General features: G+C 41.3%; 1 protein-coding gene across 1 annotated transcript in view; it reads right to left on the bottom strand.

Annotated features, from left to right (window-relative positions):
- The window catches only part of ZNF609 (zinc finger protein 609), an 87,698-nt gene that overhangs the window by 49,911 nt on the left and 19,406 nt on the right, over window positions 1-18,381 (bottom strand). The window contains exon 2 of the mRNA XM_063314398.1: window positions 14,089-14,973. Coding sequence (XP_063170468.1) covers window positions 14,089-14,841 — 753 coding nt within the window. The 5' untranslated portion in view covers window positions 14,842-14,973. The remainder of the gene's footprint in view (window positions 1-14,088; window positions 14,974-18,381) is intronic.

Genomic DNA, 18,381 nt, shown 5'->3' with positions numbered 1-18,381 from the left:
TGCTCAGGAGCCCAGTGGCTTGCCAGAGCCTTTCAGCTGCACCAGTCAGTTTCTACGAATTTGCTGCTTTCACTGCCAACCCAAGTGTGATTCCAGTACTGGCCCATTTCCCAGGCAGAGGCAAAAGCACCAGTTTTCCCCTTCCATTTACTGACATATCAAATCCTTCTTCAAAATTACCTCCTCTGGCAAGCAGACCTGAAAAGCAGAACAAAAGCCATCTGCCTTAATGCCTGCTAGGAGCGTCTAGAGGCTTTAAATCATCTATGCAATGCCTTTAGGGGCATACTAATACAAGATGCAGATGGGTACTGAACCATATTAACAAAACTGGAAAACACCAAAAAGGAATAAGATAGGCAAGTAACGCTGTTTTGTGGAAATATAATAAGGTTTCGAGCTATCACTAAATACATCGCATCTTAAATTGTAGGAAGAAGAATTATGTTTACTAAGCAAGGTTTCAGAGTTCCATTGGAGGTGAAAGCACTCAAATAATCCAATTTTTTCCCCCTCTCTCTCTCATTCCACCTAAATATTCTGTACGGTGTCCTGATACACAGAATGGTTTGATTCAGCACACAACCTTCCATTTTCATTTCCAAGGTTCGGTCCCAGGGAAGGTTAAACAACAATGTGCTATACCTGATTACTTATTTCTTAACACACAGTTGGCACCCTAAGACTGATATGAGACCCAAGGGCTGTTCTTCTATCTCAAGAAGCCCACATATGTCACACATGCAGGAGACCGTTAAAGAAATGAAGATCCTACAATTAAGTTTAAAACCAAGAACTGTTGGGAGTGGGACATATTTAGTACCAACTACATCAGGGAAAATATACATATTTTTAATTATCAGGTGTTCTATTACATCATTCATTTTTATCAACCATTTATCAATAATTTTATCGACCATTTGGTGGAGTTTTTTAAAAAGAGAAGCACAAAAATATATTACATATGCTTTAGCAAACCTTATTTTGAACTGATATTCTTGTGACCAAGCTACACGAAACCTTTCCTTGACAATTAATAGGTTATGTCCACATTAAACCATATACATTCTTAATCTCTTAATGTATTGTATGCACCAGGTCATCACAGCAAGCCATTATATGATTTTTTTGTTGTTTAATGTGCTGTGTAAGCTACTGTAGTTTTCATGTTTCAGCATGCATGATGATGACCACTGCCTAAATGTGATTTAGGGAATAAATCATTAATTACAAACACACTAAATGTTTCAGCTTTTTCTATGAACACAGTGGTAATCTGAGAGGCACCCCTGCATTTGTTGTCTGGCCTACTGAACATAAAAATATAGAATAAAGGTATATTGTGTTTGGCTACTCTATTAATTTCTCCAAGTAATGATTAAAAGTTACAAGACTGGAAAATTTATATTCTTAATTCTGGAACATTTATGCATTCTGTATTTTGGGAGGGAAGAATTTTATCTTGCAGACCCCTTAAAAGTAATAATTGCTAACATACCTGATGTTTCCACCCATTTCTCAGCAAGCTGGCATTGCATCTCACTCCCAGGAATCAACCTCTCTCTGCAAAAGTGGGAAGTGTGAAGGAGGCCAATGATTATTGTTTAACACAGAACTCTAACCACCAGATGTAGGAATACATTTGATTCCTCGGAATTTGCATTAATGAGACAAACTACACAACAGGGATATAAAGAGATTCAGAAATGTTATTGCATAAACAAAAATAATTCTCTCATAGGATGGGGAGATGTTTAAATAGTCAACAAGGAAACTGAAGGCCAAACAAAACCACTGGAAAGGATTCTTCAGAGTACTATTTTTTGCTTTGAGTATAACAGTGGTATTGCAGATGTGAAGCACAAGGCAACAACCCATTGCACAACTTGTGGGCACTTTCACATCTTGGCAGATGCTGGAGTGGTGCGAAAATGAAATGGTGGCTATGCTGGTCTATAGTCATAATAAAGATATGATTTGATGAAATGGTGGCCTCGGGTAGGTTGAGGTGGTGAGCATGTAAGCATGTATGTTATTCTGATCTCATAAGGAAGGCAGGATAAAAATGGGTTAGTGTGTGTATGTATGTTACTTCTCACCGAATGCATCCTGTTCCGCTCACAAAGTTGGCGTATCAGAACAAGGACAGTATTTTTCTCAATTAAAATGAACCTCCAGGAAAAAACAGCAACCAATCTCAAACCTATGGTATCTTGTGGTTAATGGCACATGCTTCTATACACATACTGGACACCAAAATAAAAGCCAATCTGCCAGATTTTTGCCTGGCTCCTGGAACTGGGGTGGGGGGAGATAAACCCTCATTTGCAAGTCCTCCAAAGGCAGCCCTGTCAGCAGCTTGTTCATGCATAGCTCACAGAGCACAGCAAAATGAACAGAGTTTGAGCAGCAGCTGGAAAGCTTTAATGAAAGAGGAACACCTTCCAGTGCATTCCAGAAATACTTAGGCCAGGAAGCAAAGTAGATAACAGACCATGGTAAATTAGTGGAAAATTGAACTCAATATTAATAGATGGTGTCTCTACCCCTAAAATGGAAAATAAAAATGAGTGCAACTACCATAACGCCACAGATTTCTGCCCTCTTTGCTAAACTACTGGCCTCAGAATGTATAGAGACTACTGGGAATTCTAGCCATTAATAGTCCCAATACATTTGGAAATCAACTACACTAAATATCCACCTGCTATCACTACTGATAGGTGGAAGAAAGAAAGTAAACATGAATCCCAACAGCAGTCAAGACTTGAGTGTATGAACTGCTTGGCTACCAACTGTTTTTAGTAGGAATGGGTATATTTACTGCTGCTGGGATCTTTAGAACCATAGCAACTGACTGGCACCACTTAGCGGGAAACCATAGCATGATAAGCATGCCTGTACTCCAGCTAGCTGGCCTTCAGCCCTTGTCATTGGGAGCAGTTGCCTGGCTAGAAGGAAGGAAATTGATGGCTTGGGAAATTGTCTCTGACAGAGCTGCTGCCCTTTCTGTCACATCTCCAGGAGAAAAGGGGATCGAAAGCTTGTGGCTGCACTTAGCTCAGCTCTTTTTCACACAGAGGTGCTCCTGGCAAGGGCTTCGTCCATTATTTTTCCAACAATGCCATAAACACCGCGCCCCTCCACAGACAAATAGAATGTGTGAGAACCCCTCCAGATGTTACCTCCCCTCAATTATTTCCAGTGTTGAATTGTTATTCCTCTCACAGCCATGCTGCATTCCCTAATTGCTTTTTATATCTAAACCACTGAAGAATACTTAAAAATATTAACATTTCAAAGTATGGATAAATGAGAGGAAAGGGATTCAGAAGGCACAAGCTTTGAAAGTCATCCCTCCTCCCTCCAGACAGAAGCGATGTTGATGATGATGATGATGATTTTACAGGACTTATATGGCTGCCTATAAAGATTCTAGGTGGATCACAACAACCCATAAAAACATAGCTAAAAACAAAAGTACCTTCCCTACCACCATACCCCCCACAGACGCCAGCCAAACAGCCTCCCAGCTCAACCCCCATCCTAGCCCAATGTTTGGGGGATTCCTTGGATCTCGGGGGTGGGGGAGGCTGTTCCAAAGGGCTGGGGCAGCCACTGAAAAGGCATGTTTTCAAGGTCCCATCAGGTGGCAACATGTAAGGGAGGGGACTTGGAGTGCACCCACCCTATTTAACCTACTAGGATGGGCAGATACCCTCAGGAAGAGGCAGTTCCATAAGTATCCTGGCCCTGTGCCATGAAGAGCTTTAAAGGTGATAACCAGCACCTTGAACTGCACCCAGAAAGCAACTGAGAGCCAGTGCAGCCCATGCAGCAGTGGTGTTACTCAGGTGAATCTTGGGGTACCCAATACTGCACAGGCCTCTGCATTCTGAACCAACTGCAGCTTCTGGATAGTCTTCAAGGACAGCCTCATGTAGAGCACATTGCAGTAATCCAGACAGGAGGTGACTACGGCATGAGTGACTGTGAGCAGTGCACATCTAAGCTCCATTTCAAGCAGACTTTCTGATTCTTAGCATTGGCCCCTTAAGTTAGGATACTGATATCCTTCTATTATTACTTCTAACCTAAAAACCAGGGCTGTGTAGATGCTCCCTTTTAATATACAGGCAGTTGTTTCTTTAATTGGACAGTACTGAGACTTTGTCTATCTGGACTAGCTTCCAAGCCACATGCACTAAATGAGGATGCTGTGACCCAAGAGCAACACAATTCCTCTTTTCAAGATTTGGAGGACATGCTACCATCTCAGTTAAGCTGCAAGCTCAGGCATAACTATTTTGCTTAAAGAAATTACTTAAAGGTAATAAATGTAAATAACCAGTAGAAGCTCTAGGAATTTAAGGAAAAGAACAGATAGAAGCTTATCTAATCATAGTAGTTTCAGCATAATAGAAGGATTTGTTTTGAACTTAAGGTCCAGCACTGTACAGTTCTCTGCCACACAAGCCATCTATTAGAAGTATTTATTTGACTTTAAATATGTAATCTATCACCTCTCAAGTTACAGAGGCTCTTGTGAAGGCCAAATTAAATCTGGTAGCACAACATTTACAGATAAAAGCAATGCAGAAGTCCACTTCAATGCTGCACAAAACTCACTGCATGTTACACACAAAAGCTGTATTTTGAGTTGTTTCATGAGAAAACAGATAGATGAGAAAAAGAAGAAAGTGCTAAAGTATGTAACTTTTAAAGTCTGTCTCTACTTATCAACTATCTTACCTCAAAAGGCAGACACACTTTGAACAGAGCTCCAAAAGAGTATTTCAACAGTCAGCCAAGTTTATTGAAAACTGGCAGAATCAGACAATTTTTATCTTGCCATTAATTATGACTTACTATAAGCCCTGTTTCCAAAATCTCTAAATATATATATATACCCATCAGAGTAAGCAACATAATACAAAACACAGAAAGAGGAAGTAGTTATAAGTTAAAAAAAAGTCAGGATATTTGAAAAAGAAAAGGAATTCTAATTAAATCTCATTTCCACCAACATTATTCACTATACCTCTTCATGCCTTTTAATCTACTACCGATCTCTGACCATAATAAAATTTGATTTGATCCTTGCAAACTATACATGCTTTGACAGTTTTTGAGCAGAGAACTGTTTCATAATACTCCAGTGTGTGAAGTGCTAAATCCAGATTTCCACGTTAGTCTGTAAAGTACAGATTTAGATTATTTGTACTACAATCTGAAAATATCAGATTCCTAAAGCTTCCCCCTTTCATAGAGAAACAGGCAGGTCTTGAACTATTTGCCTGAGTTTTCCCTTAGCAACCATTATTTGGGAACTGGTTTTGCAAGTTTCAAATCTGCCAACTGCATCAGCAGTAGAGAAGGTGAAAACGATGACTGGAAATAAATATAATATACTGGATTTAAGCAGTATTACACATTTACTATATTTTACTTTCTGAGCCATTTGTCAGAAGGTCCATGTTTTGCTGTTTAAAAAACCCAACTCTACTCCCAGCAGGCTAACTCTGTGCCAGCTGAAATGCAAATGAAACTATAATTAATATTTTTTATAAGGTTTTTTTTTTTTTTAATCAGGCCCATTTGTTAGCAATTCAATATGTTTGCTCTGGATTCAAGTTGTTTCTTCCAGAACAGATAACTCTCACACCTAGTAGACTGATTTTTTTTTCTTTTCAGAGACTCCTTAGAATCTCTTAGAAAAACTCATGGTCAGTGCCAATTATTAGCATATTCAGGGATAATTATTTAATCAAAGAAAATTAGCTTTGGTTCTAGTGTCAACTATAAAAATTGTTAATGGAAACCACAGCTGACCATTGGGGGAGTGTTTGATTTTGTTTTGCATGAAAGATTAGGCTTGACATAATTTGCCTTTTGCTTCATAACCACCAAGCAAAAGCTAGCTTCCCTACTGATCTGAGATAAAAGCAATCTCATGGAATTCAGACAAGAACATCTTTTAAGCTTGCAATACTTTTGGTTTCAGAAGCTAAGATTTATTGTGCATTCAGAAGGAAGAAACTACATTAATCATACAGTGGTTTCAGTTTTGTGCCAACCCATTTTAGAACCAGCTAAAAAATCCCCCCCTCATACGGAACAAGGTTCCATAGTTTATGCTAAAGTAATAAAGGATGCTTTCATTTCGTTCCTGCCACAAAGAGGGGAGGGGAGTTTCCAAGTTTAAGATTGCCATGATAATCCCAACTGAGCTCATAAATAATTACTGGCAGATGATTAATATGAAAAACTCTGATTTGTAAAGTAATTGAGAATGGTCATTCTTCCCAACTATAAGTTTTAAGTAGGGTGTAACTGAGTCTCCTAAACCTTGACAGTGACAAAGAACACATTCAGAGCGCTGCCTGTGTGAGACCAGCTGCCCATACATACCTCTGCAAGAAGCTTATTAAAACCCCATCTTCTTCCATCTAGTAGCATCATGTCAGCATCCTATATCTCAGAGGAGCATGCTTTCTCCCCATACCATCCCACCCCATAGCTCTTAAAGTAAAACAAAGCTGCAACAGAAGCCAAGAGGGGGAAGCTGTGTTGTCCACTGATCATCTCTCGTTGTCATAAGTAAGGATGGCAAGCAGGGGGCTCCCATCCAGACTGTTAAGCGCATGCGTAGCACTGAGGAATTGGTCAGCCATTCAAAGAGACACAGATCGGGACCGCCTTAACCTTTGGGGTTTATATGTCTGGGTTTTTCCCACGCTTCTTCAGTTTGTTAGGATTCCTGTTATGTACTAGCAATAAACATTAGAGACCAGTTCCTTGTCTCAGCATGGTTCCTGGCTGTTAGGACACTCGTTCTCCATTTATCCTAAATCAATCCAGACAGTCAAGCAGAGAACAAGGACAATAGATGGAGCTGCCAGTCCACTAGATTGTTCCTCCTACTCTCACGGGCACTACAGAAGTTGTTGCCCCACAGCAAGAACCTGCCATTTATTATGCTATTATCAGCAAAAGCAGTACATAGCCAGTGCACTGCCAGCTGCCAGCAGCACAATCTCTGAGCTGGCAGAAGGAAGCACTGAAGTGGCATCACACTCAGAAGTCAGGACCCTGATCCAAAGACAGTTATTTCTTTTCCAAGGTCACGGGCAAAAGAGTGTATCACAAAAGAAAAGAAAACCCCCCCCACAAATACTGGAGTTACACTTTATACAAACATCTATCTTCCAATTAACACAAGAGCCTGGGGGAGAGATTTACAAGGATGAGTAAGTAGGTGGGGAAATGGTTATCCTTTCTGATGCATGTAAAGTCTCTTCTGGAAAACCTTTTTCTAACTATTTCACTCCTCTCCCCCAACATATATACAATTGGGCTCCAAGTGGGAGAAAACAGAATGCTGCCCAAGTCTTGCATCAGGCAACAACGAAGAGTAGAACCCTTGTTTGCTTCCTGATATGTAGTTCTACCTTCACTGAACATTCTTCGTTCATCCTTCGTTCTCATACAGCACTGTTCATTGAACAATATCTAATGATGCTATCATATGGATCTGTTCTAAAAGAAAATCCAACTGTCATTCTTAGAAAATATGTTTAAAGATGCCACAAAAAGTCCTGTTCTGAGGCATGAAACCATCAACAGCTCCTTTGCTTGAGGAACCAACAGATGTTATTGCTGTTTGCTGTCTGTAATCAATCTATTGATAACTTTGGTTTCCAGAGGAATGGGATCCCTATTTTATTTGTCTCCCTCTTTCAAAGGGAGATAAATAAAATACTTTTAACTTTCAAAGTAAATATTCAGAAAACAATTTCACTGGACTTTCTTTTTACATTGAACATATATTCCCTCTTCAGCCGCTAAGAGATTTCCTCTCTTGAATTTTAGGCACAAAGGAAGAGTTTAGTGTCAGCAGGAGGAAAATTCTACCCCAAATTTAAGATGCTTGGTTCCTTTTTTTTTTAAAAGAACTTTATTATTTTTCAAAGCATAGTTAAAATATAAAATAGAGTATAGAAAAGACAGAGTATAGACCTAAAGAAAAAAGAAAAACTATAAAATGCAAAGTTAGAAAGAGGTAGAAAAGGGAAGTGATTTCCGACTTTCTCCAATACAGATATAAATGCAATTACAAATATTATTTCTATAAAATCAGACCTTTTAATCATCAAAGCCCAAGATTAAAGCTTCATTTTTTTCTGACACAAGCAAATAGTCTAAAAGTGGTTGCCAAGTAGAAACAAATCCAGAAACAGTATTTTCTAAGATGCTTAATTCCAATGGTCTTTCTGCATAGCTTCTATTCCCTTAGTTGCTAAAGCTAAATCTCTCCATCATCATCACAGTCTGAAATTTTCTATTCAGGGCCAAATCTAATGGATAGGGTTCTACTAAGGTGCCTTGAAATGGACTATGTTGCCACTTCAATTTTATAAAGATATGCAACATTGCCAGATTCAGGCTAAACCATTTTTCTAAAATTTTTGCCCTCCAGATGAGTTGGAGTACAACTCCCATTGGACATACTGCCTGGAGATAATGGAATGAGAAACAAGGAAAATTCTTATAAAGCATGTTTCTTTATTAGGTTTACCACAGGCCATTTTCACTGCTATAAAAAGCAGAACTAGTTCTACGCTCAATCTGACAGAGCCAACCAATTTTGTTTTAGACTCTGGAATCTAAATTTCACATATTATAGAACTGTCACAGTAGTTTTCTGTACATATCTGTTCGTTGAAAAAAGGCATAATCCAGCCAGTCTTTTTTCTTTATATATAAGTAATGCATAATAGTTTTCAACATAAACACAAACTATTACCTATAATCAATAGGAAAGAAGTAAACTAGCTTTGTAGTATGGCAATAACGTATTGCAAACAAACATCTCTTCTTTTAAAATATCTGCCAATCCTTCAACACACGCTATTTTGTCTATATAAGGTAAAGATAAAGGTTTCCCTTGACATTAAGTCCAGTCGTGTCCGACTCTAGGGGGCGGTGTTCATCTCCGTTTCAAAGCCGAAGAGCTGGCGTTTGGCCGTAGACACTTCCGTGGTCATGCGGCTGGCATGACTAAACGGAGCGCCGTTACCTGCCCGCCGAAGCGGTACCTATTAATCGACTCACATTCGCATGTTTTCGAACTGCTAGGTTGGCAGGAGCTGGGACTAGAAACGGGAGCTCACCCCGTCACGCGGATTCGAACGGCCAACCTTTCCGATCAGCAAGCTCAGCAGCTCAGTGGTTTAACCCGCAGCGCCACCGCGTCCCTACATTTTGTCTATATACCTAAGTATATTCTAGCGCATTGTATCTACAAAGGAAAAGAATGTGACATGTAAGGACGACAATCTTCCCTACTTATATAAGCATCCTGAAAATGCAGATTTCGGTTATTAACTATCACTAGGCTCCTACAGCACTTAAACCATAGTATGTTTTTTCTCTTGCCATAAAAACCATGATAGGAAAGTGATGAACCTTGACAGCTCTCTGGAGAAAATGATACTGAAGAGACTTTCCCTCCTTTTTCCACAGTGTAAGCAAGAGCTCAGTCCCACTTTAACGGCCATCTGGAAGGCATCAGGCTGGGAATGGCTACCCTGCAGTGGAGAAGCAAGTATTCATAAATCCTGTCTGACTTCTCTTGATTCACTGTAAACCCAAGTGGTAGATATTTGCTTCCTTTATGAGATAAGTAGCTATGTGGATTTTTCTCCTCCTTCCCACATCAGTATTTTCCACATATAAATAATAATAAAGCTAGAACTAGGCAATACATACATACATAAGGCTTTGCTGTATCAAGAATCTAGGCAGGAAGAGAGCAATAAGCTATCAGCTAGGCCACAGATCTGACTATCTGAAAGCCGTTAGCCTTGAGCATTTCCTAGACTAGCACCTGAAGGGTCAAGTAAGCCTTACGCACAATCCATGAAGCTGCTTTTTTTCTCCTCAAAAACTCTGTACATTGCTATAAATAATTCAGTACAAGCAGGTGACACTTCACAGATGTGCTGGGAGATGCAGTGGCAGAAATAATATATCAAGTTATACAGTGCAGACAAGCTTCTAAATACACAGCCTGCTTTTAAAATCTTTTGATGCAACCAAGAAGTTTTATCCATTCATTCCTTCTGTTCTTCCTAGGAATATAGGTAGTCCTTGGTTAACGACCACTTGTCCAGCAACCATTCAAAGTTATGATGGTGCTGAACAAGTGGTACTTACGACTGGTCATCCAAGTTCCTGCTGTCCCAGCACCCCTGCGGACATATGATCACAATCTGGGCGCATGGCAACCAGTTCGCACTTACGACGATTGCAGTGTCCTGTGGTCACATAATCACTATTTGTGACCTTTCCTGTTGGCTTCCCACAAGCCAAGTCAACGGGGAACCCAGCAGGGAAGGTCACAAGTCACTTGGTAAGGCTCTCCCACTCAGCAGCAACCACCCCCAGCCCCGCTCATGCCATGCCGGCCACCCACGCAACCTCCCCCACCTGGCAGCAGCCGCTCACCTGCCTGCCAACCTGCTTGCAAGCCACCTGGGATTTGCAACTTCCTGCCAGTTTCCCCATTGACTTTGCTTGTGGGAAGCCAGCAGGAAGTTGCAAGGAGGTCCTTGCTTAATGACTCACAATCCTCCCCTAATGATGACAATACGGACTGCAGGGATTGCTGTAATTAAGTGACGCCTCATGTGACATCGCACTTCGCATCACTTAGCAACTGAAATTCCAGTCCCAGTTATGGTCGTTGACCAAAGACTCCCTATAGTGACTCTTTCCTTCCTCTCCAGATAAAGTGGGTAGGATAACAGACAGAAGTCACTATCATTCCGTACAATGTAACAAACAGGATAGGGAGCTCCCAGATTGTTTAGCAACAAGAAAAAGCTATCTGTAGCCACACCTTCCTAATTCCATCAACTGCCTTTCAGAAACAACCATTCATCCCAGCAGACAGAAACCACAAATTCAGCCTTCTGCATCAAGAAGGACATCCATTCAACTACCAAGACTCCAGAACAAGTGATACAATACAGCAAAAAAACATAACATATAAGCTATGAAGCTTGATTGGCTGGGGAATTCTGGGAGTTGAAGTCCACACAGCTTGAAGTTCCCAAGGTTGAAAAACACTGAGCTATGGGACAGCTATGGGATAGCTACTGGGGAGGAACGGAGGATGAGTTCAACTAGCCCCAGACGTGATGACGCAGCTAGCTCAAAGCCGAAAGGACGGCTAGCGGCCGATGGTGCTGGTGGCGAATCCGATGTTCTAAGGATCAACACACCATTGGAACCTGGAATGTAAGATCTATGAGCCAGGGCAAATTGGATGTGGTTATTGGTGAGATGTCAAGATTAAAGATAGACATTTTGGGCATCAGTGAACTGAAATGGACTGGAATGGGCCACTTCACATCAAATGACCACCAGATCTACTACTGTGGACAAGAGGATCACAGAAGAAATGGAGTGGCCTTCATAATTAATAGTAAAGTGGCTAAAGCAGTGCTTGGATACAGTCCCAAAAACGACAGAATGATCTCAATTCGAATTGAGGGCAAGCCATCTAACACCACAGTGATCCAAATATACGCCCCAACCACAGATGCTGAAGAAGCTGAAGTAGAGCAGTTCTATGAGGATCTCCAGCACCTACTGGACAACACGCCTAAAAGAGATGTGATTTTCATCACGGGAGACTGGAATGCTAAGGTGGGCAGTCAAATGACACCTGGAATTACAGGTAAGCATGGCCTGGGAGAACAAAACGAAGCAGGACATAGGCTGATAGAATTTTGCCAAGACAACTCACTCTGCATAGCAAACACTCTCTTCCAACAACCTAAGAGACGGCTTTATACATGGACTCCACCAGATGGACAACACCGAAATCAGATTGACTACATCCTTTGCAGCCAAAGGTGGCGGACATCTGTACAGTCGGTGAAAACAAGACCTGGAGCTGACTGTAGTTCAGATCACGAACCTCTTCTTGCACAATTTAGGATCAGACTAAAGAGATTAGGGAAGACCCACAGATCAGCTAGATATGAGCTCACTAATATCCCTAAGGAATATGCAGTGGAGGCTGTCTGCTGAGAGACTAGAAGTAGCCCAAGAAAGAAGGAAAGCAAAAGGCAACAGTGATAGGGGGAGATATGCCCAATTAAATGCAAAATGCCAGAGGTTAGCCAGAAGACATAAGGAATTATTTTTAAACAAGCAATGCGCGGAAGTGGAAGAAGACAACAGAATAGGAAGGACAAGAGACCTCTTCCAGAAAATTAGAAACATCGGAGGTAAATTCCAGGCCAAAATGGGTATGATCAAAAACAAAGATGGCAAGGACCTAACAGAAGAAGAGATCACGAAAAGGTGGCAAGAATATACGGAAGACCTGTATAGGAAGGATAACAATATCAGGGATAGCTTTGACGGTGTGGTCAGTGAGCTAGAGCTAGACATCCTGAAGAGTGAGGTTGAGTGGGCCTTAAGAAGCATTGCTAATAACAAGGCAGCAGGAGACGACGGCATCCCAGCTGAACTGTTCAAAATCTTGCAAGATGATGCTGTCAAGGTAATGCATGCTATATGCCAGCAAATTTGGAAAACACAGGAATGGCCGTCAGATTGGAAAAAATCAGCTTATATCCCCATACCAAAAAAGGGGAACACTAAAGAATGTTCAAACTATCGAACAGTGGCACTCATTTCACATGCCAGTAAGGTAATGCTCAAGATCCTGCAAGGTAGACTTCAGCAATTCATGGAGCGAGAATTGCCAGATGCACAAGCTGGGTTTAGAAAAGGCAGAGGGACTAGGGACCAAATTGCCAATATCCGCTGGATAATGGAAAAAGCCAGGGAGTTTCAGAAAAACATCTATTTCTGTTTTATTGACTATTCTAAAGCCTTTGACTGTGTGGACCATAACAAATTGTGGCAAGTTCTTAGCGGTATGGGGATACCAAGTCATCTTGTCTGCCTCCTGAAGAATCTGTATAACGACCAAGTAGCAACAGTAAGAACAGACCACGGAACAACGGACTGGTTTAAGATTGGGAAAGGAGTATGGCAGGGCTGTATACTCTCACCCTACCTATTCAACTTCTACACAGAACACATCATGCGACATGCTGGGCTTGAGGAATCCAAGGCTGGAGTTAAACTCGCTGGAAGAAACATTAACCATCTCAGATATGCAGATGATACCACTTTGATGGCTGAAAGCGAAGAGGAACTGAGGAGCCTTATGATGAAGGGGAAAGAAGAAAGTGCAAAAGCTGGCTTGCAGCTAAACCTCAAAAAAACCAAGATTATGGCAACCAGCTTGATTGATAACTGGCAAATAGAGGGAGAAAACGTAGAGGCAGTGAAAGACTTTGTATTTCTAGGTGCGAAGATTACTGCAGATGCTGACTGCAGTCAGGAAATCAGAAGACGTTTAATCCTTGGGAGAAGAGCAATGACAAATCTCGATAAAATAGTTAAGAGCAGAGACATCACACTGACAACAAAGGTCCGCATAGTCAGAGCAATGGTGTTCCCCGTAGTAACATATGGCTGCGAGAGCTGGACCATAAGGAAGGCTGAGAGAAGGAAGATCGATGCTTTTGAACTGTGGTGCTGGAGGAAAATTCTGAGAGTGCCTTGGACTGCAAGAAGATCAAACCAGTCCATCCTCCAGGAAATGAAGCCAGACTGCTCACTTGAGGGAATGATATTAAAGGCAAAACTGAAATACTTTGGCCACATAATGAGAAGACAGGACACCCTGGAGAAGATGCTGATGCTAGGGAGAGTGGAAGGCAAAAGGAAGAGGGGTCGACCAAGGGCAAGATGGATGGATGATATTCTAGAGGTGATGGACTCATCCCTGGGGGAGCTTGGGGTGTTCACGACCGACAGGAAGCTCTGGCATGGGCTGGTCCATGAAGTCACGAAGAGTCGGAAGCGACTAAATGAATAAACAACAACAAACATGGGACAGCATATCCCACAGGAAAGCCCTGTGGATATTAATATTTCTTGATTTCGAGCAGAGACAGCATCCTAGGAATCCCAGAAAACCAGCCTGGGTCTTACCTTCTCTGACTTGACTTTTTTGAGCTGTCGGCACTCACTGTCACCATCTTCCAGCTCCGACTTAACTCCCAGAGGGTTGAGCGCAGATCCCGTGTCAATAGCTATAGTTCCAAGCTGCTCAGCAGCAGCAGCAGCAGCAGGATCAGGTCCTTGGCCACCATCGTATTGCCCAACCCTGACTAAGGCAAGGGGTTGGAGTACAGTGGCCTCCTTCTCTGTTGGAGCACCCACACCCTCACTCCGTTCTTTCTTACTCTTGGAAGAACCACCTTCCTTCTCTTTCTTTGAGTTTGCCACACTGCGAGAAGCCTTGGCTGGTTTCTCAGAGACTTTGGGGGCAACGGTGGCCACCAAACCACCAGAGTTCACACCATCCCCACAGCGCCCTTGAACCTCCTTCTTGCCACTAGTCCCTTCGCTTGGCGTGAAGAGGGAGGATCCTGGGGCAGCCTTGCCATTGTCCTTGCTATTCTTACTCCGCTTGGACTTGGATTTGCCTTCTTTGTTCTGTGGACCTGGCACTGGGGTCACAAACTTGATGTTCTCTGGCAGCGTTGCCACAGCATTTGGTGCCGGCAGACCCACCTCCTTGGAGCCTGACATTTCCAATTTCTGTTGGTCCTTTTCCAAATCCGCGTCCAGGTCAATGATGAGATTCCCTACTCCGATGTCCCATTCATCCCCACTGTCGTATGTCTCAACTGGGTTTGCATCCACTCCTTTCCCTCCGGCCGCTCCACTGCTCAAGGACATCTTAGAGTTAACGACCCACCTCAAGGTTCGAGCCTCTTGTCTGCTCCTTCAGCCTCAGGGTATGAAGTAGCAGCTCCAGCTATGTTCTCAAGCCTCCAACGATCAAGAGGTACCCAGATGATAACATAATGGCTGAAAGGAAAAGCAGGGACAACATAGATTACATTGCTATTATTTAGGAAGTGTGTTCAAAAACCATGCACAGCATAGGATATGGGAAGGGATTTCACATGCAGATACAAGGATGCCCATGCAGAGTAACTGAACAGATATTCACCACCCATTCCTGCTTTAATTTCAGGCTAAAAGAAAAAGTTGAAAGTTGAATCACATTAAACCATTTTCATAGGATTACAGACAAAAAATATTTTAGAAATTCAGCCAATATGTGTATTACAATGGGCAGTTGCTCTCCATGGTCTCTAGGCTTCGTTTACTATTTCTTTCTTTTGATTAGAGTTGCCAGGAAATGAATACGAGACATTCTCCATGCAAAGAATGTGCTTCTACTATAGTCTGTCTGTCCTGTATAGCTCAGGTTCAATACCTTTCTTTTGCACTAGTCACACGTTATACATAAAATGAATACAGGCTCCAAAGGACAAGGAAAAATTTTCCCCAAGGTACTTCTTTTCAAAGGCTACAACAGCCCCACACTGGGCACAATACTACTATATCCTAGAATGAAATTCAATTATCAGGGTTTTTTTTTAATCAGAAATGTATCAGGCTTCCTTTTGAAGAACAAAAGCAACCTAGGAAGCGATGGAGACACTCTTGCACAATTCAGATGAGGAATCAGGTCCGGTGTAGCAAATAAGCTTGTTTTTAAAGGCCAGTATACCCCTATATCCTGATAACTTTAACTAGAGGACAAGAATCAGCAGCCTGCTCAGTGTAGCTGATATACACATCCCAGATTCCTTCAGTATCAGCCATGATGACTTGAAGAAGAGACAATGTTATCCACTTTGATAAGGTATTTCACATCACCCCAAAGTCATTTCTTCCAAAATCCTGAATTATCTACACAGAGAAGGAAAGGCTACGTGATTTTCAGAGAGGTCCCAGAAATAGTATATTTACTGAAGAGTGATAGCAAAAGACAAGAAACAAATTAGGAAAGTCCAAATCAGGTAAACAGTCTGGTAGGTAGGTAAAGGTATAAATTAGAATTGTCAGAGCTATATGTAGAACTGTATCTGAAGGCCAAATAATGCATAGATGTTGGCTCCCTTACACTAGCCTATAATGATTCTTAGCCTCTAATGATTCAGTGACCAATCACACCTTTGGGAATAAGTGGAATGACAAATATAGTAAATAAATAAATCTTCATGAACACTCTGTACCCTGGAGGATGCAAATGAGAGAGTCAGTCATTCCATAAGATAAGTATGACAATTATATTTACAAGGAGTAATTAGCACATGAAATAGCATTTTCCCTGCTGTCAGCCAAACGCCAGCAAAGGGCAGTCTCAGGTGCACCTATGAACCCATGGCCACCGCTCCAGCTGTGGCTTTCCTTAAGCATTATTGTCTTTTGTTGCTCCATGCTAAGCAGAAGATACTGATGATCTGTACTGTAACACATGAGGAACACTTACGGGAACACAACAGCAGTACTGTTTTTCAGAAAGATGGGTACTATCTTTTCATTTTTATTTATTTTTTAATTCCAAAAAGTACAGGGATTAAAAGGCAGGTTGATAATGCAGATCAGGAGAAAGGAACACTGTACAATATTAGCCGTTAATTCATATGATTGCAGTAGCTGCACTATTTTCCATCTATTCCCCTATAGAATCTCTGACTTCGGCTGCTAACAATCTGTTCCCTGACAAGTCATTATGGAGATTTTTAACCTCAGGAGCTAAGGGTTGGTATTACAGCAGGAAATTTAGAAAACACAGCAGTGATTTTGTCTTTACAGTAGATAAATGCAGAGGCATAAGCAGCTGCAGAATCAGGAATGGCTTTGAAAAACTGCAGCCTCTCGCTACCCCACCTTCTGATACGTAGCTTAGTGCTTTCTGTCTCCCTGAAATATTTGGCTGATTGGCTTGTTACATCTTGTCACTAAGACTGTATTCCTCCAACTGAGATCAGAAGCAACCTTCTTCCTACCTGGACTAGTTTTAGAGAAGGGGCAGAGCCACAGAATGAAGTATCAGTGTGCCCCATTTTCTTTTATGTACTAATAGAACAAGAAACATGTCCTACAGCCAGAAGAGCAGGCAGCCACTCACCTGTGCATACTAACAGTCCTTGAACATCATCAGCCTCTTACAATTTCATTTTTTGTTGCTGTTGTTCAAGAGGTTGGAGCAGAAATTACAGCAGTCTACAGACATTTCTGCCAAACTGAAAAGGCATATGGGAAATAAGATTTGCAGAAGGATGTCTGGTCAGAAGCACTGCTGTATTAAATATAGCCCAAATACATCTTCATGCATGCATCAGGACATTGCCGTACACAGCTTATCCTAAACCATGTTAATAATATGGTTATTATTAATAATTAAACCTCCTTGGTTTAATATGCCTTAATAAATTATGATAGTTACTTTGGTTCCAAGACCAATTTGCTTTTACACAGAGTGAAGTATCATGCTTTTTAACAATATGAGAATTGAATGTTGGGATACAGTTATATTAGTCATACTAAAAAATGGCAGATGATGCTGTAGACTTTGAAGATTTGCATTTCAGTCTTTACTCTACTGCAGGGTTAAAGATATGGTATGCAGTACTCAGCTCCAAGCAGGAAAGGGGTTTCAGATGTGGTTGGTGCATTTACTGTATCTGCCAGAGGTTATTTAAAGAAGATATGCCTTTTTCCAGACTTACAAATGGTCCCTGGAAAATACTGTATGTTTACCATTCAGCTACAGTGTGAGCTCACGAAAAAAGCATGGCGTCTTTAAGGAGCTGCCGACAGGCACAGTGAATGCACCCATACTGGATCTGGAATCCCTTTCCTGCTTCAGATCTGCATATTGCACACCTGGCAAATAAAAAAGGGAGCTTAAGCTACATCTATGCAAACACATTCTCTCAGTACTGAAAAGTAAGTAACTTCCATGACCATCATACATATACACTCATCACAGAAAACAACATACTGCAATAAAAATCCAAGCTAATGTTGTCTTTTCTTAAATATCACAATTGCAGCTCTATCATAAATATTACCTGCATTAGGTACTTGAATGCTTAAAGCAGGCTAGACAGTTATCGTTTGATCAGTTTAACACAAACACATATCTATAGTAAAGGTGTATATGGAAACCTTGGATTTTCTACTACAAATTAAACAAGCAGTCTAGATTCAAGCAGCATCTTCAAACTCATCTCAAGTTAATGGTAAAATAGTTCCATCAACATAACACGATTCTCCAAAACTTTCCTTCTCCCAAAGAGACAAATTATTCTAGGCAAAATGTTATACTGTTCCTCCTGCATTCACAGAATGGTACAAAAGGCTGCCCATAGAAACTATACCTTGACTTGGAAGACAGATGCTTACTACAATGGG

The sequence above is a fragment of the Candoia aspera genome, chromosome 13 (assembly GCF_035149785.1).
Source record: "Candoia aspera isolate rCanAsp1 chromosome 13, rCanAsp1.hap2, whole genome shotgun sequence".
Classification (NCBI taxonomy): domain Eukaryota; kingdom Metazoa; phylum Chordata; class Lepidosauria; order Squamata; family Boidae; genus Candoia; species Candoia aspera.
The sequence above is the reverse complement of the archived record's forward strand: the minus strand, read 5'-3'. Positions and strand labels throughout refer to the sequence as shown.